This window comes from Leptodactylus fuscus, chromosome 4 (assembly GCF_031893055.1).
Source record: "Leptodactylus fuscus isolate aLepFus1 chromosome 4, aLepFus1.hap2, whole genome shotgun sequence".
Taxonomy (NCBI): domain Eukaryota; kingdom Metazoa; phylum Chordata; class Amphibia; order Anura; family Leptodactylidae; genus Leptodactylus; species Leptodactylus fuscus.
Window position 1 is genome coordinate 5,289,844 of NC_134268.1, and position 26,154 is coordinate 5,315,997.

General features: G+C 52.2%; 1 protein-coding gene across 1 annotated transcript; it reads left to right on the plus strand.

Annotated features, from left to right (window-relative positions):
• Nucleotides 1-7,551: 7,551 nt before the first annotated feature.
• Nucleotides 7,552-24,925, plus strand: SCRT1 (scratch family transcriptional repressor 1). The gene is made up of 2 exons (XM_075270026.1): nucleotides 7,552-7,789; nucleotides 23,454-24,925. Exons 1-2 carry the CDS (start codon nucleotides 7,678-7,680, stop codon nucleotides 24,176-24,178), a joined length of 837 nt encoding a protein of 278 aa, XP_075126127.1. The 5' UTR covers nucleotides 7,552-7,677; the 3' UTR covers nucleotides 24,179-24,925.
• The last annotated feature ends 1,229 nt before the right edge of the window (nucleotides 24,926-26,154 follow it).

Below are 26,154 nucleotides of genomic sequence, written 5' to 3' on the forward strand. Positions count from 1 at the left end.
GATGTGATTGTGTATCGCGCGGTCATTAGATATTTGTTTTTGATAGACAATACGCCTTCGCCAAATAAAGACGAGTTGGCCGCTGTGTACGGGGACTCCGCACCATCATGGACCACCCTCACATTTTGGGCAGCTGAATTTAAACGTGGCCGCACCAGCTTGGTGGACGATGAACGTTCGGGACGGCCAAAACCGCAACCACGAACAAAAACATTGCTGAAGTTCACCAAATGGTGCGAGAGAAGCGTGGAGAGATAGCCGAGGCCGTGAGCAGATCCAAAGAACGGGTCTGCCACATATTGGCTGATGGCGCGCTGGTACCGCGATGGCTCACTCTGGACCAAACACGTGTTGGGATGAACATTTGCAAAGCTCTGTTGGCGCAGTTTAGGCGCCGATTAATTACTGTGGATGAAATTTGAAGACACGGTCACACCCCAGAAACAAAACCACAGTCAAAACAGAGGACTGCAAAGGAAGACTCGGCCCCAGCAAAGGCAAAGTCAGTTCCTTGGGCTGGGGAGTGATGGCGATTGTTTTCTGGGACAGTCCTGGCGTTCTGTTCATAGATCACTATTACAGGCGCAGATTACTACGCCACATCACTGGACAAGCTGAAAGCCGAAATGGAGGAAAAACAGCCCCGTCTGCAGAAGAAGGAAATTCAGTTTCACCAGGACAATGCGTCGGCCCACACCTCAGCGGGTGCCATGGCCAAAATCCATGAGCTGCGGTTAGAACTGCTCGCCCCCGCCCCCTTACTCACCAGATCTACCAGACCCTCGTAGCCCTAAGAAGACACTTTTTTTTTTTTTTTTTTTTTTTTTTTTCTTTTTTTTTTTGTTCACTCGGCTAAAAGTTGAGCCTTGGAGAACAAAAATTTTCATCAAAGGAAGAAGCCGTCACTTTCGTGAACAACTATTTTGAACAGAAAGATACCAACTTTTTATTGGACGGGCAGAAGAGATGGGAGAAGTGTAGACAAGTACAAGGAGAGTATGGGGAAAATAAAAAGACATTCGAAGAAAAGACGTCTTATTTCTGTGTTAGGTCGGAAACTTTTCAGACTCCGCTCGTGTGTGTGTGTGTGTGTGTATATATAATGTGTATATGTATCCTTGTGATGAACCGGCCCTCAATTATGATTTTTCAGCCCTGTATGTTCATATCTATGTATTGTATCAGTTATGGCCCGTCTCCTATACAGGGCCTGTTCTATATCTATGGTGGTAAACGTCCCATCAGTTATGGCCCGTCCCCTATATAGGGCCTGTTCTCTATTATTCCTATTTGCCATTTATAAGTCCCCATCCTGCTAATTGATGGTGTTACCTTCGCAGAGTGTGAAGGCTGATGCCCAAGGCAAATCTAATTACCTGTTGCCAATTGTTAGGACGAAAGCCATTGTCACTTCGGTTGTTCTTAGCAGGGGGCCATCCTGGCTCCTTGGACTGAAAGCCCTCCTAACACGTTTTAGCAGATAGCCTGACTCCATAGATCACTTCAAAGAGTTATTATTTATTTATATAGCACCATTAATTCCATGGTGCTTTACATTTGGGGGTTACGTACAATACACAGAATATACAGGTAGCTAGAATACTAACAGTGACTGGCACAGTGGGGTAGAGGGCCCTGCCCGCGAGGGCTTACAATCTATGAGGGAAGGGGGTAGAGACAGAAGGAGAGGGGGAGACTGTACAGATGGGGGTGCGGTGATAGTGTTATTGGGGGGTGTAGGCCTTCCTGAATAGGGGAGTCTTCAGCGCCTTCTTGTGATTGTGGGGATCAGTCTTATGTGTCGTGGTAAGGAGTTCCAGAGTATGGGGGATGCACAGGAGAAATCTTGGAGACGGTTGTGTGAGGAGCAGATGAGAGCAAAGCGGAGCAGGAGGTCATTGGAGGATCTGAGGTTACGTGTGGGCAGGTAGTGGGAGATGAGGTCAGAGATATATGGAGAGGACAGGTGAGGATGAGGTCAGAGATATATGGAGGGGACAGGTGTGGATGAGGTCAGAGATATATGGAGGGGACAGGTGAGGATGAGGTCAGAGATATATGGAGAGGACAGGTGAGGATGAGGTCAGAGATATAAGGAGAGGACAGGTGAGGATGAGGTCAGAGATATATGGAGGGGACAGGTGAGGGTGAGGTCAGAGATATATGGAGACGACAGGTGAGGATGAGGTCAGAGATATATGGAGGGGCAGGTGAGGATGAGGTCAGAGATATATGGAGGAGACAGGTGAGGATGAGGTCAGAGATATATGGAAAGGACAGGTTGTGGATGAGGTCAGAGATATATGGAGAGGACAGGTGAGGATGAGGTCAGAGATATATGGAGGAGACAGGTGAGGATGAGGTCAGAGATATATGGAAAGGACAGGTTGTGGATGAGGTCAGAGATATATGGAGAGGACAGGTTGTGGATGAGGTCAGAGATATATGGAGAGGACAGGTTGTGGATGAGGTCAGAGATATATGGAGGGGACAGGTGAGGAGGTCAGAGATATATGGAGGGGACAGGTGAGGAGGTCAGAGATATATGGAGGGGACAGGTGAGGATGAGGTCAGAGATATATGGAGGGGACAGGTTGTGGATGAGGTCAGAGACATATGGAGGGGACAGGTGAGGATGAGGTCAGAGATATATGGAGAGGACAGGTGAGGATGAGGTCAGAGATATATGGAGGGGACAGGTGAGGATGAGGTCAGAGATATAAGGAGAGGACAGGTGAGGATGAGGTCAGAGATATTTGGAGGGGACAGGTGAGGATGAGGTCAGAGATATATGGAGGCGACAGGTGTGGATGAGGTCAGAGATATATGGAGGGGACAGGTGAGGATGAGGTCAGAGATATATGGAGGGGACAGGTGAGGATGAGGTCAGAGATATATGGAGGGGACAGGTGAGGATGAGGTCAGAGATATATGGAGGGGACAGGTGAGGATGAGGTCAGAGATATATGGAGGGGACAGGTGAGGATGAGGTCAGAGATAGATATATGGAGAAGACAGGTTGTGGATGGCTTTGTATGTTAGCATTAGTAGCTTAAACTCAATTCGCTGGGCTATAGGTAGCCAGTGGAGGGACTGGCAGAGGGGAGCAGCCGATGAAGATGAGGGGGGGGGGGGGGGTGAGGTGAATTAAGCGAGCAGCGCAGTGTAAGGTGGACTGGAGGGGGGCGAGGGTGTTTGCTGGGAGTCCATGGAGAAGGGTGTTGCAGTAGTCTAGGCGGGAGATTATGAGGGCCTGGACGAGCATCTTGGTAGTTTCCTGGGTGAGTTATATGGATTTAGGAGAATATTGTGACAAGGGAAGATGTTACCATTATGACAATTAATTCTTCAGGTGCGCAGTACCAAGCCGCACATTTTAAGGCCAAGAACCATACACCTGCGGGCCTGGGAAGAGCCCAGACCTAGATCTCGTTAATTATAAGGAATTGGGGTATCATGTTTGATGTCTGTGTTGGGGACCTCGTTGAGAACCCCGTCATGCTCCTGGTTTGACCGTATGATCATGTGATGAGGAATTATGACCATTTATAGTTATTTGATTGCAAAGATAAAAGGTAGGGCAGGAGCCCTGATGACGTCATTCCATCAGGGCTCCAGACCTGGGGCAGAGCTTTTCTCTCTTCTTCTCTGGCTTTGCATCTGAACACACCATGTGAGCAAGTCGGCTCTGTGTGCGGGCCCCTCCCCACTTTGGCGGGGACGACGACAAAGAACGCCATGTGCTCCTTGCACCCCCATGGATTTATGGATTATGAGGAGTATGATGTAACTCTCATCTGATCATGGACTTTGGAACTTTTATGGACTTTTTATAACGGTATAGATAATGAGGCGATCGCGGTTTCGCCCGTGGCAAAGGCCTAGTAGGCCAGAGGCTGTGGCTTGGTGGCTAAGGTGGAGGCCGAATCCTTGCACCTTGGGGGCCCAGAGGCCAGGATGGTGATTCCTCACAAACCTACTAATATTATAATGGTGAAAAAACAGCAAAATCGAGCAAAAACAGCTCAATCAATTCATGAGACATTTTCCACAAATGTAGTTCATAGGCAGGATTGAAAGGCTGCTTTTCGGAACAAGCCGCTGAAAACCAGAACTCATAGCAGCAGGGCTACAATCCCACACACTTCTTAGCATAGCAAGCCACAAACTCCCTATTGCTGCCTCCAGGATAGCCTCTAACCCCAGGCAATAACAATTACATATTATGCTTTCACACTTCCCCACTCACGTTAAGGTTACTCCAGCGGCCTACCTCTTCCACACTCTGGACCCGGCATTGGGATCCGCGACACCGGCCAACCTGCCACAGCAACTACACTGTATTTGCAGGCGCATGCGCACATTGCCGACATACACAACACTTTGCAGCTGTAACCTAGACCGCAGTGCCGGAAGACCTCGGCAGCCTGCAACAGTCCCCGATGCCGCACTCAACTCACTGGTCTTGCGCCTTCCCGACCCTCCAGCTTAGCTATGGTGAGTACGCCGTGTCATTCAGAAGCGGGACAGTGCATGAGCCGGCAGGAGAGTTAGGGGACTTTGCAGAGGGGGGTAAACAGGAGGTTTGGGCGGTGCCAGACAGGTGGGCGCCATAGGAGGGGAGGTCTACAGAAAAAGGGGGTGGGGAGGTTAACATGAGGTGCCGTGGGAGGGAGAGGGGTCCGGGGCGATGCAGGGGGGCCACAGAGCGGATGGGGGTGTGGCTGGGGCCGAGGCGTGAAGGGGCAGTAGCGCGGGGGACGAGGGTGGCTGTGGAGAGCCAGGAGCAGACGGTAGGTGAAAAGGCCACAGGGACAGGCGAGGAGCAAATGGGACAGGGCCACACAGGAGTGGACATGGCGGCATACAGCGGATCATAACCAACGGCAAAAGCCGAAATATCAGCAGCTTAGCGCAAGCTCCAACCTGCAGACGAAGTCGCGGGCAGATGCTAATGTCTATATAAAGTACCCCTCTCTTGGTCTCTTGCCCCCTCTGCTGTGGATGAGGCTCTTTATTCTTCTTGTTCCTGTAAATTCCTGGCCCTGACAGTGTCATACACTATGTATTATAGATATATATAGTCCTAGGAGTCTTGACAGTGTCATACACTATGTATTATAGATATATATAGTCCTGGGAGCCCTGACAGTGTCATACACTATGTATTATAGATATATGTAGTCCTAGGAGTCCTGACAGTGTCATACACTATGTATTATAGATATATATAGTCCTAGGAGTCCTGACAGTGTCATACACTATGCATTATAGATATATATATAGTCCTAGGAGTCCTGACAGTGTCATACACTATGTATTATAGATATATATATATAGTCCTAGGAGCCCTGACAGTGTCATACACTATGCATTATAGATATATATATAGTCCTAGGAGTCCTGACAGTGTCATACACTATGCATTATAGATATATATATAGTCCTAGGAGCCCTGACAGTGTCATACACTATGTATTATAGATATATATATAGTCCTAGGAGCCCTGACAGTGTCATACACTATGTATTATAGATATATATATAGTACTAGGAGCCCTGACAGTGTCATACACTATGCATTATAGATATATATAGTCCTAGGAGCCCTGACAGTGTCATACATATATATAGTCCTAAGACTACATTGCAGGGCAGTTCCATGAGATGAGAGGAGGCGCTGGGTCTGTCCTGTGGCCCTGAGTCCGGTGACACTATATTGCTCCTGTGTTGGTGTGATTTGTAGTAAGCCACATGTATAGTTAGGTTATCCATTCTGTTAGTGGCTCAGACGAGCAGGGATTTATTTTGTTTTGCTCATTTTGTGCCTAAAGTGAAGGTTTATTTATTTTCTTGTTTTGTTTTTTTTTCTAAATAAACCAGTTTGCTGCACATTTTGTGTTCCTGTCTCTGAGTGTTTGTGTCCACACCACTGCTGCTACCTCAACCACATCACATGGGATCTCTATAACCACGAGGGATCTCTATAACCACATGGGTTTTCTATTTGTCCAGCTTATCCTCTTATTTTCACGCTGTGTTGCCCTCAAGGAGACAATTTCTTCTGTAGCAACACTCAGAATGATTCCAGCATGAGTCACACAGACCCGGTGATCCCCCAGGTGCCGGGCCCCGCTTATATCCAGAGAGCCGGGGCCCCACTGCTTGTACAGGGCTTGGTGTGGCCCATGGCTTCATCTCCTGGGATGTGGTAACTAGAAAGACAAGTGGGGACATTGGGGAGACCAGAGGTCGGGGTTATGGGGGCAGCAGTGACACACAATGGCAGGCAGGGGGCAGAAACAATGCAGCTTAGTTTGGGGTGATCCCCCTGCAGGCAGCGCTCACTTCCTCCGACTTCGCTTTCTCTTTTGTTTTCCAGAGAAAATCCAACTGCAGAGATCAGGAAGACGAGCGGAGCGGCTGTAATAAAGATCTGAGGCTCCCCTGGAATTGTGGGGTATCACACCCGTCACCTGCTGCAGATCACAGCCCTGCAAATCCAGCAGCTCGAGTGCAAAGTGTTCAGACATCCCGAGCCCTGGACCAGGAAGGAGGATGCAGAGGGGATGACAGCTCAGGGGGAGAGCGCTGGAAGAAGGAGGAGGAGCCGCGAGACAGAGGACGAAGGATGCAGAAATAGCCATAGCGAGCAGGCTGCTAGAGACAGACAACATACACAGAGAGACAGCTGAGACAAAGCAAAATCCAGCAGACAGCTGAATCAGACCTCTAGCATACGTAATGGGCTGAAAGAGACCTCTGCCTTATAGAACAGGCTGAATAAGACCTCCACCATACAGAACGGGCTGAATGAGACCTCCATCATACAGAACAGGAGGAATGAGACCTACAGCACATAGAACAGGCGGAATGAGACCTCCACCATATACAACGGGCTGAATGAAACCTCCATCATACAGAATAGGATGAATGAGACCTACAGCACATAGAACAGGCGGAATGAGACCTCCACCATATTGAACGGCTGAATGAGACCTCCACCATATAGAACAGGATGAATGAGACCTCCACCATATAGAACTGGCTGAATGAGACCTCCATCATATAGAACAGGATGAATGAGACCTCCACCATACAAAACTGGCTGAATAAGACCTCCACCATATAGAACAGGATGAATGAGACCTCCACCATATTGAACGGCTGAATGAGACCTCCACCATATAGAACAGGCTGAATGAGACCTCCACCATACAGAACGAGCTGAATGAGACCTCCACCATACAGAACGGGCTGAAAGAGACCACCACAATCCAGAGCAGAGTCCTCAGAAACCTCAGTGACACTATCCTAGGGGAGTGAGCCCCATATCCCGAAGCGGGCCGGGGGTGCACAGCTGGAGGGAGATGCAGCAGCCTCTGGATTTAGGAGCTGTCCAGTGCTGAAGTCTGGAGCCTGAGGTGGCCGCTGTCCAGTGCTGAACTCCACAGACCTCATGGTGCCCAGCAGAGGAGCCGCTGAGGGCTGGGACTGCACCCTGGGCCCCCCGCACAGTCTCTGACCTGCACTAGAACAGGGTCCCCCTCTAGGAGAAGGGTGGAGGGCTGCTGCAGGTAGATGTTCCTCCTTCACCACTCCTGGCCATCGTCACCTCCATAGCCCTCGCTATCTTCTCCCTGACCTGCCTTTACCTTTCACCTTGGGAGGGGAACAATGCCAAGGTCCTTCCTGGTCAAAAAGGTGAAGGACGGCTTCTGCTCTGCTGATGGGGACAATGCGTATGTCAGGAACCGTGGCGACTTCCCAGCGCACCTCTCCGAAAAGAGTAAGTAAAGTGCGCCAATGCAGGGCTGAGTGTATACAGGTGTAGCAGTGCGGAGTGTATACAGATGTAGCAGTGCAGAGTATATACAGGTGTAGAGGGCTGAGTGTATACAGGTGTAGAGGGCTGAGTGTATACAGGTGTAGCAGTGCGGAGTATATACAGGTGTAGAGTGCGGAGTGTATACAGGTGTAGCAGTGCGGAGTATATACATATGTAGAGGGCTGAGTGTATACAAGTGTAGAGGCTGTCGAGAAAGACATCCAGGCCCTCTATGAATTTGTTCAATGAATCCACCATCACCACTTCCTGAAGCAGAGAGATCCATCACATCGCTGATCCCCTTCTATTTTGCAGGTGAAGCTTTCTCTCCTCCAGATATAGAGGTTGTCCCCTTGTCACTGTCAACGGTGTAAGTGTAGAGGACGTCCCCTTGTCACTGTCACCGGTCTAGGTGTAGAGGACGTCCCCTTGTCACTGTCACCGGTCTAGGTGTAGAGGACGTCCACTTGTCACTGGTCTAGGTGTAGAGGACGTCCCCTTATCACTGGTCTAGGTGTAGAGGACGTCCACTTGTCACAGGTCTAGGTGTAGAGGACGTCCCCTTGTCACTGGTCTAGGTGTAGAGGACGTCCACTTGTCACTGTCACCGGTCTAGGTGTAGAGGACGTCCCCTTGTCAATGTCACTGGTCTAGGTGTAGAGGACGTCCCCTTGTCACTGTCACCGGCCTAGGTGTAGAGGACGTCCCCTTGTCACTGTCACCGGTCTAGGTGTAGAGGACGTCACCTTGTCACTGGTCTAGGTGTAGAGGATGTCCCCTTGTCACTGTCACCGGTCTAGGTGTAGAGGACGTCCCCTTGTCACTGGTCCAGGTGTAGAGGACGTCACCTTGTCACTGGTCCAGGTGTAGAGGACGTCCCCTTGTCGCTGTCACCGGTGTAGGTGTAGAGGACATCCCCTTGTCACCGGTCTAGGTGTAGAGGATGCCCCCTTGTCACTATCACCGGTATAGGTGTAGAAGACGTCCCCTTGTCACTGTCACCGGTCTAGGTGTAGAGGACGTCCCCTTGTCACTGTCACCAGTCTAGGTGTAGAGGATGTCCCCTTGTCACTGTCAGTGGTCGAGGTGTAGAGGCCACCGCCTTGTCACTGTCACCAGTCTAGGTGTAGAGGACGTCCCCTTGTCACTGTCACCGGTCTAGGTGTAGAGGACGTCCCCTTGTCACTGTTACCGGTCTAGGTGTAGAGGACATTCCCTTGTCACTGTCACCGGTCTAGGTGTAGAGGCCACCTCCTTGTCACTGTCACCGGACTAGGTGTAGAGCTTACCTCCTTGTCACTGTCACTGGTCTAGGTGTAGAGGATGTCCCCTTGTCACTGTCAATGGTCGAGGTGTAGAGGCCACCTCCTTGTCACTGTCACCGGTATAGGTGTAGAGGATGCCCCCTTGTCACTGTCACCAGTCTAGGTGTAGAGGACATCCCCCTGTCACTTGTCTAGGTGTAGAGGATGTCCCATTGTCACTGTCACCGGACTATGTGTAGAGGACGTCCCCTTGTCACCGGTCTAGGTGTAGAGGACGTCCCCTTGTCACTGGTCTAGGTGTACAGGACGTCCCCTTGTCACTGTCACCGGTCTAGGTGTAGAGGACGTCCCCTTGTCACCATGTAGGTGTAGAGGACGTCCCCTTGTCACTGATCTAGGTGTAGAGGACGTCCCCTTGTCACTGGTCTTGGTGTAGAGGACGCCCTCTTGTCACTGTCACCGGACTAGGTGTAGAGGACATTCCTTTGTCACTTTCACTGGTCTAGAGGCCACCTCCTTGTCAATGTCACTGGTCTAGGTGTAGAGGCCACCTCCTTGTCACTGTCACCGGTTTAGGTGTAGAGGACGTCCCCTTGTCACTGTCACTGGTCTAGGTGTAGAGGACGTCCCCTGGTCACTGCCACCGGTCTAGGTGTAGAGAATGCCCCCTTGTCACCGGTCTAGGTGTAGAGGACATCCCCTTGTCACCGGTCTAGAGGACGTCCCCTTGTCACTGTCACCAATCTAGGTGTAGAGGACGTCCCCTTGTCACTGTCACCGGTCTAGGTGTAGAGGATGTCCCCTTGTCATTGTCACCGGTCTAGGTGTAGAGGACATCCCCTTGTCACCGGTCTAGGTGTAGAGGACGTCCCCTTGTCACTGTCACTGGTCTAGGTGTAGAGGATGTCCCCTTGTCACTGTCACCGGTCTAGGTGTAGAGGACGTCCCCTTGTCACTGTCACTGGTCTAGGTGTAGAGGACGTCGCCTTGTCACTGTCACCGTTCTAGGTGTAGAGGACGTCCCCTTGTCACTGTCACCGGTCTAGGAGTAGAGGACGTCCCCTTGTCACTGTCACCGGTCTAAGTATAGAGGACGTCCTCTTGTCACTGGTCTAGGTGTAGAGGACATCCCCTTGTCACTGTCTCCGGTCTTGGTGTAGAGGACGTCTCCTTGTCACTGTCACCGGACTATGTGTAGAGGATGTCCCCTTGTCACTGTTCTAGGTGTAGAGGACTTCCCCTGTCACTGTCACCGGTCTAGGTGTAGAGGACGTCCCCTTGTCACTGTCACTGGTCTAGGTGTAGAGGACGTCCCCTTGTCACTGTCACCGGTCTAGAGGACGTCCCCTTGTCACTGTCACCGGTCTAGAGGACGTCCCCTTGTCACCGTCACTGGTCTAGGTGTAGAGGACGTCCCCTCTTCACTGTCACCGGTCTAGGTGTAGAGGATGTCACCCTGTCACTGGTCTAGGTGTAGAGGATGTCCTCTTGTCACTGGTCTAGGTGTAGAAGACGTCCCCTTGTCACTGGTCTTGGTGTAGAGGACGTACCTTTGTCACTGTCACCGGTCTAGGTGTAGAGGACGTCCCCTCTTCACTGTCACTGGTCTAGGTGTAGAGGACATCCCCTTGTCACTGTCACCGTTCTAGGTGTAGAGGACATCCCCTTGTCACCAGTCTAGGTGTATAGGACGTCCCCTTGTCACTGGTCTAGGTGTAGAGGATGTCCCCTTGCCACTATCACCGGTCTAGGTGTACAGGACGTCCCCTTGTCACTGTCACCGGTCTAGGTGTAGAGGACGTCCCCTTGTCACCAGTATAGGTGTAGAGGACATCCCCTTGTCATTTTCACCGGTCTAAGTGTAGAGGACGTCCTCTTGTCACTGTCACTGGTCTAGGTGTAGAGGACATCCCCTTGTCACTGTCTCCGGTCTTGGTGTAGAGGACGTCTCCTTGTCACTGTCACCGGACTATGTGTAGAGGATGTCCCCTTGTCACTGGTCTAGGTGTAGAGGACTTCCCCTGTCACTGTCACCAGTCTAGGTGTAGAGGATGTCCCCTTGTCACTGGTCTAGGTGTAGAGGACATCCCCTTGTCACTGTCACCGGTCTAGGTGTAGAGGACGTCCCCTTGTCACTATCACCGGTCTAGGTGTAGAAGACGTCCCCTTGTCACCGTCACTAGTCTAGGTGTAGAGGACGTCCCCTTGTCACCGTCACCGGTCTAGGTGTAGAGGACGTCCCCCTGTCACTGTCACCGGTCTAGGTGTAAAGGATGTCCCCTTGTCACTGGTCTAGGTGTAGAAGACGTCCCCTTGTCACTGGTCTAGGTGTAGAGGACGTCCCCTGGTCACTGCCACCGGTCTAGGTGTAGAGGATGCCCCCTTTTCACTGTCACCGGTCTAGGTGTAGAGGACATCCCCTTGTCACCGGTCTAGGTGTAGATGATGTCCCCTTGTCACTGGTGTAGGTGTAGAGGATGTCCCCTTGTCACTAGTCTAGGTGTAGAAGACGTCCCCTTGTCACTGTCACTGGTCTAGGTGTAGAGGACGTCCCCTTGGCACTGGTGTAGGTGTAGAGGATGTCCCCTTGTCACTGGTCTAGGTGTAGAGGACGTCCCCTTGTCACTGTCACCGGTCTAGGTGTAGAGGACGTCCCTTTGTCACTGTCATCGGTCTAGTTGTAGAGGACGTCCCCTCTTCACTGTCACTGGTCTAGGTGTAGAGGACATCCCCTTGTCACTGTCACCGTTCTAGGTGTAGAGGACGTCCCCTTGTCACTGGTCTAGGTGTAGAGGACGTCCCCTTGTCACTGTCACCGGTCTAGGTGTAGAGGACATTCCCTTGTCACTGTCACCGGTCTAGGTGTAGAGGCCACCTCCTTGTCACTGTCACCGGACTAGGTGTAGAGCTTACCTCCTTGTCACTGTCACTGGTCTAGGTGTAGAGGATGTCCCCTTGTCACTGTCAATGGTCGAGGTGTAGAGGCCACCTCCTTGTCACTGTCACCGGTCTAGGTGTAGAGGATGCCCCCTTGTCACTGTCACCAGTCTAGGTGTAGAGGACATCCCCCTGTCACTTGTCTAGGTGTAGAGGATGTCCCATTGTCACTGTCACCGGACTATGTGTAGAGGACGTCCCCTTGTCACCGGTCTAGGTGTAGAGGACGTCCCCTTGTCACTGTCACCGGTCTAGAGGACGTCCACTTGTCACTGTCACTGGTCTAGGTGTAGAGGACGTCCCCTTGTCACTGGTCTAGGTGTAGAGGACGTCCCCTTGTCACTGTCACCGGTCTAGGTGTAGAGGACGTCCCCTTGTCACCATGTAGGTGTAGAGGACGTCCCCTTGTCACTGATCTAGGTGTAGAGGATGTCCCCTGGTCACTGCCACCGGTCTAGGTGTAGAGAATGCCCCCTTGTCACTGTCACCGGTCTAGGTGTAGAGGACATCCCTTTGTCACCGGTCTAGAGGACGTCCCCTTGTCACTGGTGTAGGTGTAGAGGACGTCCCCTTGGCACTGTCACCAATCTAGGTATAGAGGACGTCCCCTTGTCACTGTCACCGGTCTAGGTGTAGAGGATGTCCCCTTGTCATTGTCACCGGTCTAGGTGTAGAGGACATCCCCTTGTCACCAGTCTAGGTGTAGAGGACGTCCCCTTGCCACTGTTACCGTTCTAGGTGTACAGGACGTCCCCTTGTCACTGTTACGGTCTAATTGTAGAGGACGTCCTCTTGTCACTGTCACTGGTCTAGGTGTAGAGGACGTTCCCTTGTCACCGGTCTAGGTGTAGAGGACGTTCCCTTGTCACCGGTCTAGATGTAGAGGACGTCCCCTTTTCATTGTCACCGGTCTAGGTGTAGAGGACGCCCCCTTGTCACTGTCACCATTATAGGTGTAGAGGATGTCCCCTTGTCACTGTCACCGGTCTAGGTGTAGAGGACGTCCCCTTGTCACTGTCACCAGTCTAGGTGTAGAGGACGTCCCCCTGTCACTGTCACCGGTCTAGGTGTAGAGGATGTCCCCTTGTCACTGTCACCGGTCTAGGTGTAGACGACGTCCCTTTGTCACTGGTCTAGGTGTAGAGGACATCCCCTTGTCACTGTCACTGGTCTAGGTGTAGTGTACGTCCCCTTGTCACTGTCACTGGTCTAGGTGTAGAGGACGTCCTCTTGTCTCTGTCACCGGTCTAGGTGTAGAGGATGTCCCCCTGTCACTGTCACCGGTCTAGGTGCAGAGGATGTCCCCTTGTCACTGTCACCTGTCTAGGTGTAGAGGACGTCCCTTTGTCACCGGTCTAGGTGTAGAGGACGTCCCCTTGTCACTGTCACTGGTCTAGGTGTAGAGGACGTCCCCTTGTCGCTGTCACCGGTCTAGAGGATACCCCCTTGTCACTGGTCTAGGTGTAGCGGACGTCCCCCTGTCACTGGTCTAGGTGTAGAGGATGTCCCCTTGTCACTGTCACCGGTCTAGGTGTAGAGGACGTCCCCTTGCCACCGGTCTAGGTGTAGAGGACATCCCCTTGTCACTGTCACTGTTCTAGGTGTAGAGGACATCCCCTTGTCACTGTCACCGGTCTAGGTGTAGAGCACACTCCCTTGTCACTGGTTTAGGTGTAGAGGACGTCCCCCTTTCACTGGTCTAGAGGATGTCCCCTTGTCACTGTCACCAGTCTAGGTGTAGAGGACGTCCCCTTTTCACTGTCACCGGCCTAGGTGTAGAGGACGTCCCCTTGTCACTGTCACCGTTCTAGGTGTAAAGGATGTCCCCTTGTCACTGTCACCGGTCTAGGTGTAGAGGACGTCCCCTTGTCACCAGTCTAGGTGTAGAGGACGTCCCCTTTTCACTGTCACCGGTCTAGGTGTCGAGGACGTCCCCTTGTCACTGTCACCGGTCTAGGTGTAGAGGACGTCCCCTTGTCACTGGTCTAGGTGTAGAGGACGTTCCCTTGTCACTTGTCTAGGTGTAGAGGACATCCCCTTGTTACTGTCACCGTTCTAGGTGCAGAGGACGTCCCCTTGTCACCAGCCTAGGTGTATTGGACGTCCCCTTGTCACTGGTCTAGGTGTAGAGGACGTCCCCTTGCCACTGTCACCGTTCTAGGTGTACAGGACGTCCCCTTGTCACTGTTACGGTCTAAGTGTAGAGGACGTCCTCTTGTAACTGGTCTAGGTGTAGAGGACGTCCCCTTGTCACCGGTCTAGGTGTATTGGACGTCCCCTTGCCACTGTCACCGTTCTAGGTGTACAGGACCTCCCCTTGTCACTGTTACGGTCTAAGTGTAGAGGACGTCCTCTTGTCACTGTCACTGGTCTAGGTGTAGAGGACGTTCCCTTGTCACTGGTCTAGGTGTAGAGGACGTCCCCTTGTCACTGGTCTAGGTGTAGAGAACTTTCCCTTGTCACTGTCACTGGTCTAGGTGTAGAGGACGTCCCCTTGTCACTGGTCTAGGTGTAGAGGACGTCCCCTTGTCACTGGTCTAGGTGTAGAGGATGTCCCCTTGCCACTATTACCGGTCTAGGTGTAGAGGACGTCCCCTTGTCACTGTCACTGGTCTAGGTGTAGAGGACATCCCCTTGTCACTGGTCTAGGTGTAGAGGACATTCCCTTTTCACTGTCACTGGTCTAGGTGTAGAGGACGTCCCCTTTTCACTGGTCTAGGTGTAGAAGACGTCCCCTTGTCACTGTCACTGGTCTAGGTGTAGAGGACGTCCCCTTGTCACCGGTCTAGGTGTAGAGGACGTCCCCTTGTCACCAGTCTAGGTGTATTGGACGTCCCCTTGTCACCGGTCTAGGTGTATTGGACGTCCCCTTGTCACTGGTCTAGGTGTAGAGGACGTCCCCTTGCCACTGTCACCGTTCTAGGTGTACAGGACGTCCCCTTGTCACTGTTACGGTCTAAGTGTAGAGGACGTCCTCTTGTCACTGTCACTGGTCTAGGTGTACAGGACGTCCCCTTGTCACTGTTACGGTCTAAGTGTAGAGGACGTCCTCTTGTCACTGTCACTGGTCTAGGTGTAGAGGACGTTCCCTTGTCACCGGTCTAGGTGTAGAGGACGTTCCCTTGTCACCGGTCTAGATGTAGAGGACGTCCCCTTTTCATTGTCACCGGTCTAGGTGTAGAGGACGCCCCCTTGTCACTGTCACCATTATAGGTGTAGAGGACGTCCCCTTGTCACTGTCACCGGTCTAGAGGACGTCCACTTGTCACTGTCACTGGTCTAGGTGTAGAGGACGTCCCCTTGTCACTGGTCTAGGTGTAGAGGACGTCCCCTTGTCACTGTCACCGGTCTAGGTGTAGAGGACGTCCCCTTGTCACCATGTAGGTGTAGAGGACGTCCCCTTGTCACTGATCTAGGTGTAGAGGACGTCCCCTGGTCACTGCCACCGGTCTAGGTGTAGAGAATGCCCCCTTGTCACTGTCACCGGTCTAGGTGTAGAGGACATCCCTTTGTCACCGGTCTAGAGGACGTCCCCTTGTCACTGGTGTAGGTGTAGAGGACGTCCCCTTGGCACTGTCACCAATCCAGGTATAGAGGACGTCCCCTTGTCACTGTCACCGGTCTAGGTGTAGAGGATGTCCCCTTGTCATTGTCACCGGTCTAGGTGTAGAGGACATCCCCTTGTCACCAGTCTAGGTGTAGAGGACGTCCCCTTGCCACTGTTACCGTTCTAGGTGTACAGGACGTCCCCTTGTCACTGTTATGGTCTATTTGTAGAGGACGTCCTCTTGTCACTGTCACTGGTCTAGGTGTAGAGGACGTTCCCTTGTCACCGGTCTAGGTGTAGAGGACGTTCCCTTGTCACCGGTCTAGATGTAGAGGACGTCCCCTTTTCATTGTCACCGGTCTAGGTGTAGAGGACGCCCCCTTGTCACTGTCACCATTATAGGTGTAGAGGATGTCCCCTTGTCACTGTCACCGGTCTAGGTGTAGAGGACGTCCCCTTGTCACTGTCACCAGTCTAGGTGTAGAGGACGTCCCCCTGTCACTGTCACCGGTCTAGGTGTAGAGGATGTCCCCTTGTCACTGTCACCGGTCTAGGTGTAGACGACGTCCCTTTGTCACTGGTCTAGGTGTAGAGGACATCCCCTTGTCACTGTCACTGGTCTAGGTGTAGTGTACGTCCCCTTGTCACTGTCACTGGTCTAGGTGTAGAGGACGTCCTCTTGTCTCTGTCACCGGTCTAGGTGTAGAGGATGTCCCCCTGTCACTGTCACCGGTCTAGGTGCAGAGGATGTCCCCTTGTCACTGTCACCTGTCTAGGTGTAGAGGACGTCCCTTTGTCACCGGTCTAGGTGTAGAGGACGTCCCCTTGTCACTGTCACTGGTCTAGGTGTAGAGGACGTCCCCTTGTCGCTGTCACCGGTCTAGAGGATACCCCCTTGTCACTGGTCTAGGTGTAGCGGACGTCCCCCTGTCACTGGTCTAGGTGTAGAGGATGTCCCCTTGTCACTGTCACCGGTCTAGGTGTAGAGGACGTCCCCTTGCCACCGGTCTAGGTGTAGAGGACATCCCCTTGTCACTGTCACTGTTCTAGGTGTAGAGGACATCCCCTTGTCACTGTCACCGGTCTAGGTGTAGAGCACACTCCCTTGTCACTGGTTTAGGTGTAGAGGACGTCCCCCTTTCACTGGTCTAGAGGATGTCCCCTTGTCACTGTCACCAGTCTAGGTGTAGAGGACGTCCCCTTTTCACTGTCACCGGCCTAGGTGTAGAGGACGTCCCCTTGTCACTGTCACCGTTCTAGGTGTAAAGGATGTCCCCTTGTCACTGTCACCGGTCTAGGTGTAGAGGACGTCCCCTTGTCACCAGTCTAGGTGTAGAGGACGTCCCCTTTTCACTGTCACCGGTCTAGGTGTCGAGGACGTCCCCTTGTCACTGTCACCGGTCTAGGTGTAGAGGACGTCCCCTTGTCACTGGTCTAGGTGTAGAGGACGTTCCCTTGTCACTTGTCTAGGTGTAGAGGACATCCCCTTGTTACTGTCACCGTTCTAGGTGCAGAGGACGTCCCCTTGTCACCAGTCTAGGTGTATTGGACGTCCCCTTGTCACTGGTCTAGGTGTAGAGGACGTCCCCTTGCCACTGTCACCGTTCTAGGTGTACAGGACGTCCCCTTGTCACTGTTACGGTCTAAGTGTAGAGGACGTCCTCTTGTAACTGGTCTAGGTGTAGAGGACGTCCCCTTGTCACCGGTCTAGGTGTATTGGACGTCCCCTTGCCACTGTCACCGTTCTAGGAGTACAGGACCTCCCCTTGTCACTGTTACGGTCTAAGTGTAGAGGACGTCCTCTTGTCACTGTCACTGGTCTAGGTGTAGAGGACGTTCCCTTGTCACTGGTCTAGGTGTAGAGGACGTCCCCTTGTCACTGGTCTAGGTGTAGAGAACTTTCCCTTGTCACTGTCACTGGTCTAGGTGTAGAGGACGTCCCCTTGTCACTGGTCTAGGTGTAGAGGACGTCCCCTTGTCACTGGTCTAGGTGTAGAGGATGTCCCCTTGCCACTATTACCGGTCTAGGTGTAGAGGACGTCCCCTTGTCACTGTCACTGGTCTAGGTGTAGAGGACATCCCCTTGTCACTGGTCTAGGTGTAGAGGACATTCCCTTTTTACTGTCACTGGTCTAGGTGTAGAGGACGTCCCCTTTTCACTGGTCTAGGTGTAGAAGACGTCCCCTTGTCACTGTCACTGGTCTAGGTGTAGAGGACGTCCCCTTGTCACCGGTCTAGGTGTAGAGGACGTCCCCTTGTCACCAGTCTAGGTGTATTGGACGTCCCCTTGTCACCGGTCTAGGTGTATTGGACGTCCCCTTGTCACTGGTCTAGGTGTAGAGGACGTCCCCTTGCCACTGTCACCGTTCTAGGTGTACAGGACGTCCCCTTGTCACTGTTACGGTCTAAGTGTAGAGGACGTCCTCTTGTCACTGTCACTGGTCTAGGTGTACAGGACGTCCCCTTGTCACTGTTACGGTCTAAGTGTAGAGGACGTCCTCTTGTCACTGTCACTGGTCTAGGTGTAGAGGACGTTCCCTTGTCACCGGTCTAGGTGTAGAGGACGTTCCCTTGTCACCGGTCTAGATGTAGAGGACGTCCCCTTTTCATTGTCACCGGTCTAGGTGTAGAGGACGCCCCCTTGTCACTGTCACCATTATAGGTGTAGAGGATGTCCCCTTGTCACTGTCACCGGTCTAGGTGTAGAGGATGTCCCCTTGTCACTGTCACCGGTCTAGGTGTAGACGACGTCCCCTTGTCACTGGTCTAGGTGTAGAGGACATCCCCTTGTCACTGTCACTGGTCTAGGTGTAGTGTACGTCCCCTTGTCACTGGTCTAGGTGTAGAGGACGTCCCCTTGTCTCTGTCACCGGTCTAGGTGTAGAGGACGTCCCCCTGTCACTGTCACCGGTCTAGGTGTAAAGGATGTCCCCTTGTCACTGGTCTAGGTGTAGAAGACGTCCCCTTGTCACTGGTCTAGGTGTAGAGGATGCCCCCTTTTCACTGTCACCGGTCTAGGTGTAGAGGACATCCCCTTGTCACCGGTCTAGGTGTAGAGGATGTCCCCTTGTCACTTGTGTAGGTGTAGAGGATGTCCCCTTGTCACTAGTCTAGGTGTAGAAGACGTCCCCTTGTCACTGTCACTGGTCTAGGTGTAGAGGACGTCCCCTTGGCACTGGTGTAGGTGTAGAGGATGTCCCCTTGTCACTGGTCTAGGTGTAGAGGACGTCCCCTTGTCACTGTCACCAGTCTAGGTGTAGAGGACGTCCCTTTGTCACTGTCATCGGTCTAGTTGTAGAGGACGTCCCCTCTTCACTGTCACTGGTCTAGGTGTAGAGGACATCCCCTTGTCACTGTCACCGTTCTAGGTGTAGAGGACGTCCCCTTGTCACTGGTCTAGGTGTAGAGGACGTTCCCTTGTCACTGTCACTGGTCTAGGTGTAGAGGACGTCCCCTTGTCACTGGTCTAGGTGTGGAGGACGTCCCCTTGTCACTGGTCTAGGTGTAGAGGATGTCCCCTTGCCACTATCACCGGTCTAGGTGTAGAGGATGTCCCCTTGTCACTGTCACTGGTCCAGGTGTAGAGGACGTCCCCTTGTCACTTGTCTAGGTGTAGAGGACATCCCCTTGTTACTGTCACCGTTCTAGGTGTAGAGGACGTCCCCTTGTCACTGTCACTGGTCTAGGTGTAGAGGATGTCCCCTTGTCACTGTCACTGGTCTAGGTGTAGAGGACGTTCCCTTGTCACTTGTCTAGGTGTAGAGGACATCCCCTTGTTACTGTCACCATTCTAGGTGTAGAGGACGTCCCCTTGTCACTGTCACTGGTCTAGGTGTAGAGGACGTCCCCTTGTCACTGGTCTAGGTGTAGAGGACTTTCCCTTGTCACTGTCACTGGTCTAGGTGTAGAGGACGTCCCCTTGTCACTGGTCTAGGTGTAGAGGACGTCCCCTTGTCACTGGTCTAGGAGTAGAGGATGTCCCCTTGCCACTATCACCGGTCTAGGTGTAGAGGACTTTCCCTTGTCACCGTCACTGGTCTAGGTGTAGAGGACGTCCCCTTGTCACTGGTCTAGGTGTAGAGGACGTCCCCTTGTCACTGGTCTAGGTGTAGAGGATGTCCCCTTGCCACTATCACCGGTCTAGGTGTAGAGGACGTCCCCTTGTCACTGTCACTGGTCTAGGTGTAGAGGACATCCCCTTGTCACTGGTCTAGGTGTAGAGGACGTTCCCTTGTCACTGTCACTGGTCTAGGTGTAGAGGACGTCCCCTTTTCACTGGTCTAGGTGTCGAAGACGTCCCCTTGTCACTGTCACTGGTCTAGTTGTAGAGGACGTCCCCTTGTCACCGGTCTAGGTGTAGAGGACGTCCCCTTGTCACCAGTCTAGGTGTATTGGACGTCCACTTGTCACCGGTCTAGGTGTATTGGACGTCCCCTTGTCACTGGTCTAGGTGTAGAGGACGTCCCCTTGCCACTGTCACCGTTCTAGGTGTACAGGACGTCCCCTTGTCACTGTTACGGTCTAAGTGTAGAGGACGTCCTCTTGTAACTGGTCTAGGTGTAGAGGACGTCCCCTTGTCACCGGTCTAGGTGTATTGGACGTCCCCTTGTCACTGGTCTAGGTGTAGAGGACGTCCCCTTGCCACTGTCACCGTTCTAGGTGTACAGGACGTCCCCTTGTCACTGTTACGGTCTAATTGTAGAGGACGTCCTCTTGTCACTGTCACTGGTCTAGGTGTAGAGGACGTTCCCTTGTCACCGGTCTAGGTGTAGAGGACGTTCCCTTGTCACCGGTCTAGATGTAGAGGACGTCCCCTTTTCATTGTCACCGGTCTAGGTGTAGAGGACGCCCCCTTGTCACTGTCACCATTATAGGTGTAGAGGATGTCACCTTGTCACTGTCACCGGTCTAGGTGTAGAGGACGTCCCCTTGTCACTGTCACCAGTCTAGGTGTAGAGGACGTCCCCCTGTCACTGTCACCGGTCTAGGTGTAGAGGATGTCCCCTTGTCACTGTCACCGGTCTAGGTGTAGACGACGTCCCCTTGTCACTGGTCTAGGTGTAGAGGACATCCCCTTGTCACTGTCACTGGTCTAGGTGTAGTGTACGTCCCCTTGTCACTGTCACTGATCTAGGTGTAGAGGACGTCCCCTTGTCTCTGTCACCGGTCTAGGTGTAGAGGATGTCCCCCTGTCACTGTCACCGGTCTAGGTGCAGAGGATGTCCCCTTGTCACTGTCACCTGTCTAGGTGTAGAGGACGTCCCTTTGTCACCGGTCTAGGTGTAGAGGACGTCCCCTTGTCACTGGTCTAGGTGTAGAGGACGTCCCCTTGTCACTGTTACGGTCTAAGTGTAGAGGACGTCCTCTTGTAACTGGTCTAGGTGTAGAGGACGTCCCCTTGTCACCGGTCTAGGTGTATTGGACGTCCCCTTGTCACTGGTCTAGGTGTAGAGGATGTCCCCTTGCCACTGTCACCGTTCTAGGTGTACAGGACGTCCCCTTGTCACTGTTACGGTCTAATTGTAGAGGACGTCCTCTTGTCACTGTCACTGGTCTAGGTGTAGAGGACGTTCCCTTGTCACCGGTCTAGGTGTAGAGGACGTTCCCTTGTCACCGGTCTAGATGTAGAGGACGTCCCCTTTTCATTGTCACCGGTCTAGGTGTAGAGGACGCCCCCTTGTCACTGTCACCATTATAGGTGTAGAGGATGTCCCCTTGTCACTGTCACCGGTCTAGGTGTAGAGGACGTCCCCTTGTCACTGTCACCAGTCTAGGTGTAGAGGACGTCCCCCTGTCACTGTCACCGGTCTAGGTGTAGAGGATGTCCCCTTGTCACTGTCACCGGTCTAGGTGTAGACGACGTCCCTTTGTCACTGGTCTAGGTGTAGAGGACATCCCCTTGTCACTGTCACTGGTCTAGGTGTAGTGTACGTCCCCTTGTCACTGTCACTGGTCTAGGTGTAGAGGATGTCCCCTTGTCTCTGTCACCGGTCTAGGTGTAGAGGATGTCCCCCTGTCACTGTCACCGGTCTAGGTGCAGAGGATGTCCCCTTGTCACTGTCACCTGTCTTGGTGTAGAGGACGTCCCTTTGTCACCGGTCTAGGTGTAGAGGATGTCCCCTTGTCACTGTCACTGGTCTAGGTGTAGAGGACGTCCCCTTGTCACTGTCACCGGTCTAGAGGATACCCCCTTGTCACTGGTCTAGGTGTAGCGGACGTCCCCCTGTCACTGGTCTAGGTGTAGCGGACGTCCCCCTTGTCACTGGTCTAGGTGTAGCGGACGTCCCCCTGTCACTGGTCTAGGTGTAGAGGATGTCCCCTTGTCACTGTCACCGGTCTAGGTGTAGAGGACGTCCCCTTGCCACCGGTCTAGGTGTAGAGGACATCCCCTTGTCACTGTCACTGTTCTAGGTGTAGAGGACATCCCCTTGTCACTGTCACCGGTCTAGGTGTAGAGCACACTCCCTTGTCACTGGTTTAGGTGTAGAGGACGTCCCCCTGTCACTGGTCTAGAGGATGTCCCCCTGTCACTGTCACCGGTCTAGGTGCAGAGGATGTCCCCTTGTCACTGTCACCTGTCTTGGTGTAGAGGACGTCCCTTTGTCACCGGTCTAGGTGTAGAGGATGTCCCCTTGTCACTGTCACTGGTCTAGGTGTAGAGGACGTCCCCTTGTCACTGTCACCGGTCTAGAGGATACCCCCTTGTCACTGGTCTAGGTGTAGCGGACGTCCCCCTGTCACTGGTCTAGGTGTAGCGGACGTCCCCCTTGTCACTGGTCTAGGTGTAGAGGATGTCCCCTTGTCACTGGTCTAGGTGTAGAGGATGTCCCCTTGTCACTGTCACCGGTCTAGGTGTAGAGGACGTCCCCTTGCCACCGGTCTAGGTGTAGAGGACATCCCCTTGTCACTGTCACTGTTCTAGGTGTAGAGGACATCCCCTTGTCACTGTCACCGGTCTAGAGCACACTCCCTTGTCACTGGTTTAGGTGTAGAGGACGTCCCCCTGTCACTGGTCTAGAGGATGTCCCCTTGTCACTGTCACCAGTCTAGGTGTAGAGGACGTCCCCTTGTCACTGTCACCGGCCTAGGTGTAGAGGACGTCCCCTTGTCACTGTCACCGTTCTAGGTGTAAAGGATGTCCCCCTTGTCACTGTCACCGGTCTAGGTGTAGAGGACGTCCCCTTGTCACCAGTCTAGGTGTAGAGGACGTCCCCTTTTCACTGTCACCGGTCTAGGTGTAGAGGACGTCCCCTTGTCACTGTCACCGGTCTAGGTGTAGAGGATGTCCCCTTGTCACTGTCACCGGTCTAGTTGTAGAGGATGTCCCCTTGCCAATGGTCTAGGTGTAGGGTGAATATCCTCAAGTTTGTTAACCTCTCGTTGTCCTCCAATCCACTCATTCCCCTAATCATTTTGGTTGCCCTTTTTTTCACTTTCAAGTTCACTTACGTCTTTCTTATGACAAGAAATGAACACGATATTCACCAGTTTTTTTGTCCTGCTCAGCCTTTTTGATAAAGGTTGGCATTGCGGGGTGGGATGAGGGGGGCTGGATTGTGAGATGTCACCAGCCATGAGGCCTTCAATCTTCTTCAGAAGTCCACTATGTGGTCACAATCACTCTATCTATGATGGATGGATGGCTGGAGGATTAGACAGGTCTCAGAACCCTAGAGTTCATCTCATGCCTCGTAGAAGTCAATCGATTTGTTGGGATTTATTGAAATCCACCTGAAATCGTGTGTGGTGTGAAGGAAAGTGTGTTCAGTGCAAAGGGCAAGTGTAGCGTGATGGAAGTGCGTGTAGTGTCACTCGCCTACGTTGCGTTGTTGTTATTGTGCAGCACACAGTAACTGTGTCTACCTTTATTTTTCAGGTTACATCAGTGACTATATCACCCCGTCTGTGTATGATGGAGACAGCGATGGAGCCATCAAAGTTCCCTCTCCCGATGCCCTTTATACAGCAGTGCACAGCGAGTATGGTGCCCCTGACTCCGAACCCCCAGACAGTCCACGGTCAGAAATCACAGGAGGTTACATCAATGGGGACACGGCTGTCAGCGAGGGTTACTCAGTGGATGCCTTCTTCATCACAGATGGACGCTCTCGTCGCAAGGTGTTAACTGGTGGGCGTTCCATTCAGCGACATAGCTGTAGCGAGTGTGGGAAGAGCTACGCCACATCTTCTAACCTAAGTCGACACAAGCAGACTCATCGCAGCCTGGATAGCAAGCTAGCCAAGAAGTGCCCAACCTGTGGCAAGGTATACGTGTCCATGCCGGCCATGGCCATGCATCTACTCACCCATGACCTCAAGCACAAGTGTGAAACATGTGGGAAAGCTTTCAGCCGACCGTGGCTTCTCCAGGGTCATATGAGGTCCCACACTGGTGAAAAGCCCTTTGGCTGTGCCCACTGTGGCAAATCCTTCGCTGACCGCTCCAACCTCCGTGCCCACATGCAGACGCACTCCGCCTTCAAACACTACAAGTGCAAACGTTGCAGCAAGACCTTTGCTCTCAAGTCATATCTTAACAAACACTATGAGTCAGCCTGCTTCAAGGGTGCAGTGCCTCCACTAAGCCCAATGGAGGACTAAAGCTGCTTCTTCCATGGACAAGAGCACATCTCCACCTTCTGCATCTTGTACTTAAGTCCATGGCCATCATCTTGATCTTCTCTGGCCACTCCGGTGCTGCTCTCCTCAATAACTGATGCAGATTTCCTCGTATTCGCTTATTTTCTTGCTCTTCCAAGGGTCGTTTCTAGACATGGAGATCCAGACAACCCGATGGAGCTTCCTTTTTATTACAGTGTTACATGGACCCTTGGGTCTTACTATTTGCATTCAAAGCATCTACTTTAGACTTTTAGTTGTAGACATAGTCATGGGACCTCAGAAGGGATCGGGTCTGAGATTGTAGCCATAACATGAAGGCGCTGACTGGGGAGACTTGGTTCTACTTCTAGAGAACATCATGTTCTTCCTTTATATTTATCCCATCGGTCTAGGATCCTCCACTTGTCAATGACACGGGGCAGCACAGACAGGATGAGTTCTCAGACACGTTAAGCCATTGGCAGTCTCTGACGGTGGGACTGGGAGTTTTCCTTCAATTCTGTAGAATTGGCAAGAAGGAAACGTGTTTGGACCAGTAGCAATTTACTATAAGGAGCAATAAAAAGAGATGGGGGTGGGGTGGGGGGTGAACAGAGGCTTCATCCTGCAACGTTCTGTAACGTGTCCATAAGGTCACCGCTCATCTGGAGGAGTTCACCCATTATGGGAGGCATCGCTGGGGACCCTCTCCAGGTGCTTGCCTTTATGACTCCTCCTCATGTTTCACACTCCACAAAGAGCTTGAGGGTTTTACAAATTTTTTAATGAAAATTTTTTTTTTCTATCAGATCCCTGCAGTTATGAGCAGACCTAGACAAGCATCACCGAGGGGTAACCCTTTCACTGCTGCCAGAGCCTTGTCACATGATCATCCTTTCCTGCATGTATATCACACAGGGGTGTAAACATGAAGTCCCACCCATATGGTCCATAAAGATTGTCTTCCAGTCTCAGATACATGCTAACCCATGTCAGAGCCATACAATGATCTTCTGATGGTTGGTGGATCTTGGGCCTCCATTAATTTCCTGATGGACAGAGGTCTGTAGAAAGACTAAACTCTGGCACTGAATGTTGAATTTTAGTAACTGAGCTGCTCTCCTTATTGTTGATGACCAGGGATATCAGACTTCACCGTTGTGGTCTTCTCATGCCAATATCTTGGGTAGAAGAGTCTTCCCATGTTCCTTTTCCTACAGTATTGAGGTCCTGTTGGATCATGTAGACCAGAAGATGCTTGTCTCCTGTCTATAGTCTTCCCCATTGATCATTGTGTCATCTTTCCTTGTGATGTGGACAGATTTCTCATCAGGGTTCTTGGCTCTTGCCTGTCACCTTAGCCTTGTCTCATCACCTCCGGCTCCAGCGCCTCAATGTTTTCCTGCCAGGATACAAGCATCTTGGTTTCCCCTTCAGTTTTATCTCCACCATATTGCACTTAGCTTTCCTGTCCCATCTTGACCTAGATATAGAAGATGACTTAAGGAGAGGTTAGAATCCTTCTCCAGGTTATAGAGCATCTTATGTTCCCAGCATGGACATCGTTTCCAAGAATGATTCCTGCTTGTGTTCAGGAGGAGCCCTGGTCACACTAGGGGGGTCTCATCGCTACCACGAGTCCTTCTCTCTTTCCTATCATCTCAATGATCCATAAGTCTGAGATGTTAGAGGCAGGACACTCCACCACTGTCCTCAATCTACCTCCATAACCCACCACCCTCACAACCTTCTGCTCTGACAACCTACTACACTGACATCTTTCTTTGAGTTATACAATCTGCAATAATGAAATGGCAGCATTGAAAGGGTTTGTGCGTCCTTCATGGCTGGTTCATTGAGTCCTCCATGACCAAGCCACCTAAGAATGTTTGGAGCCTCGTCTGGCTCGCCACATGTCAAATAGCTAGCAATAATAATCACTGGAGAAGGTCGGCCCCCACCTGTCCCGGTGCTGC

What these genes read in the sequence shown, in the direction of transcription:
- SCRT1 (XM_075270026.1), top strand. Translation starts at nt 7,678, where the DNA reads ATGCCAAGGTCCTTCCTGGTCAAAAAGGTGAAGGACGGCTTCTGCTCT. An exon ending in AGCGCACCTCTCCGAAAAGA is followed by an intron (nt 7,790 to 23,453) that starts GTAAGTAAAGTG and finishes TTTATTTTTCAG; the next exon opens with GTTACATCAGTGACTATATC.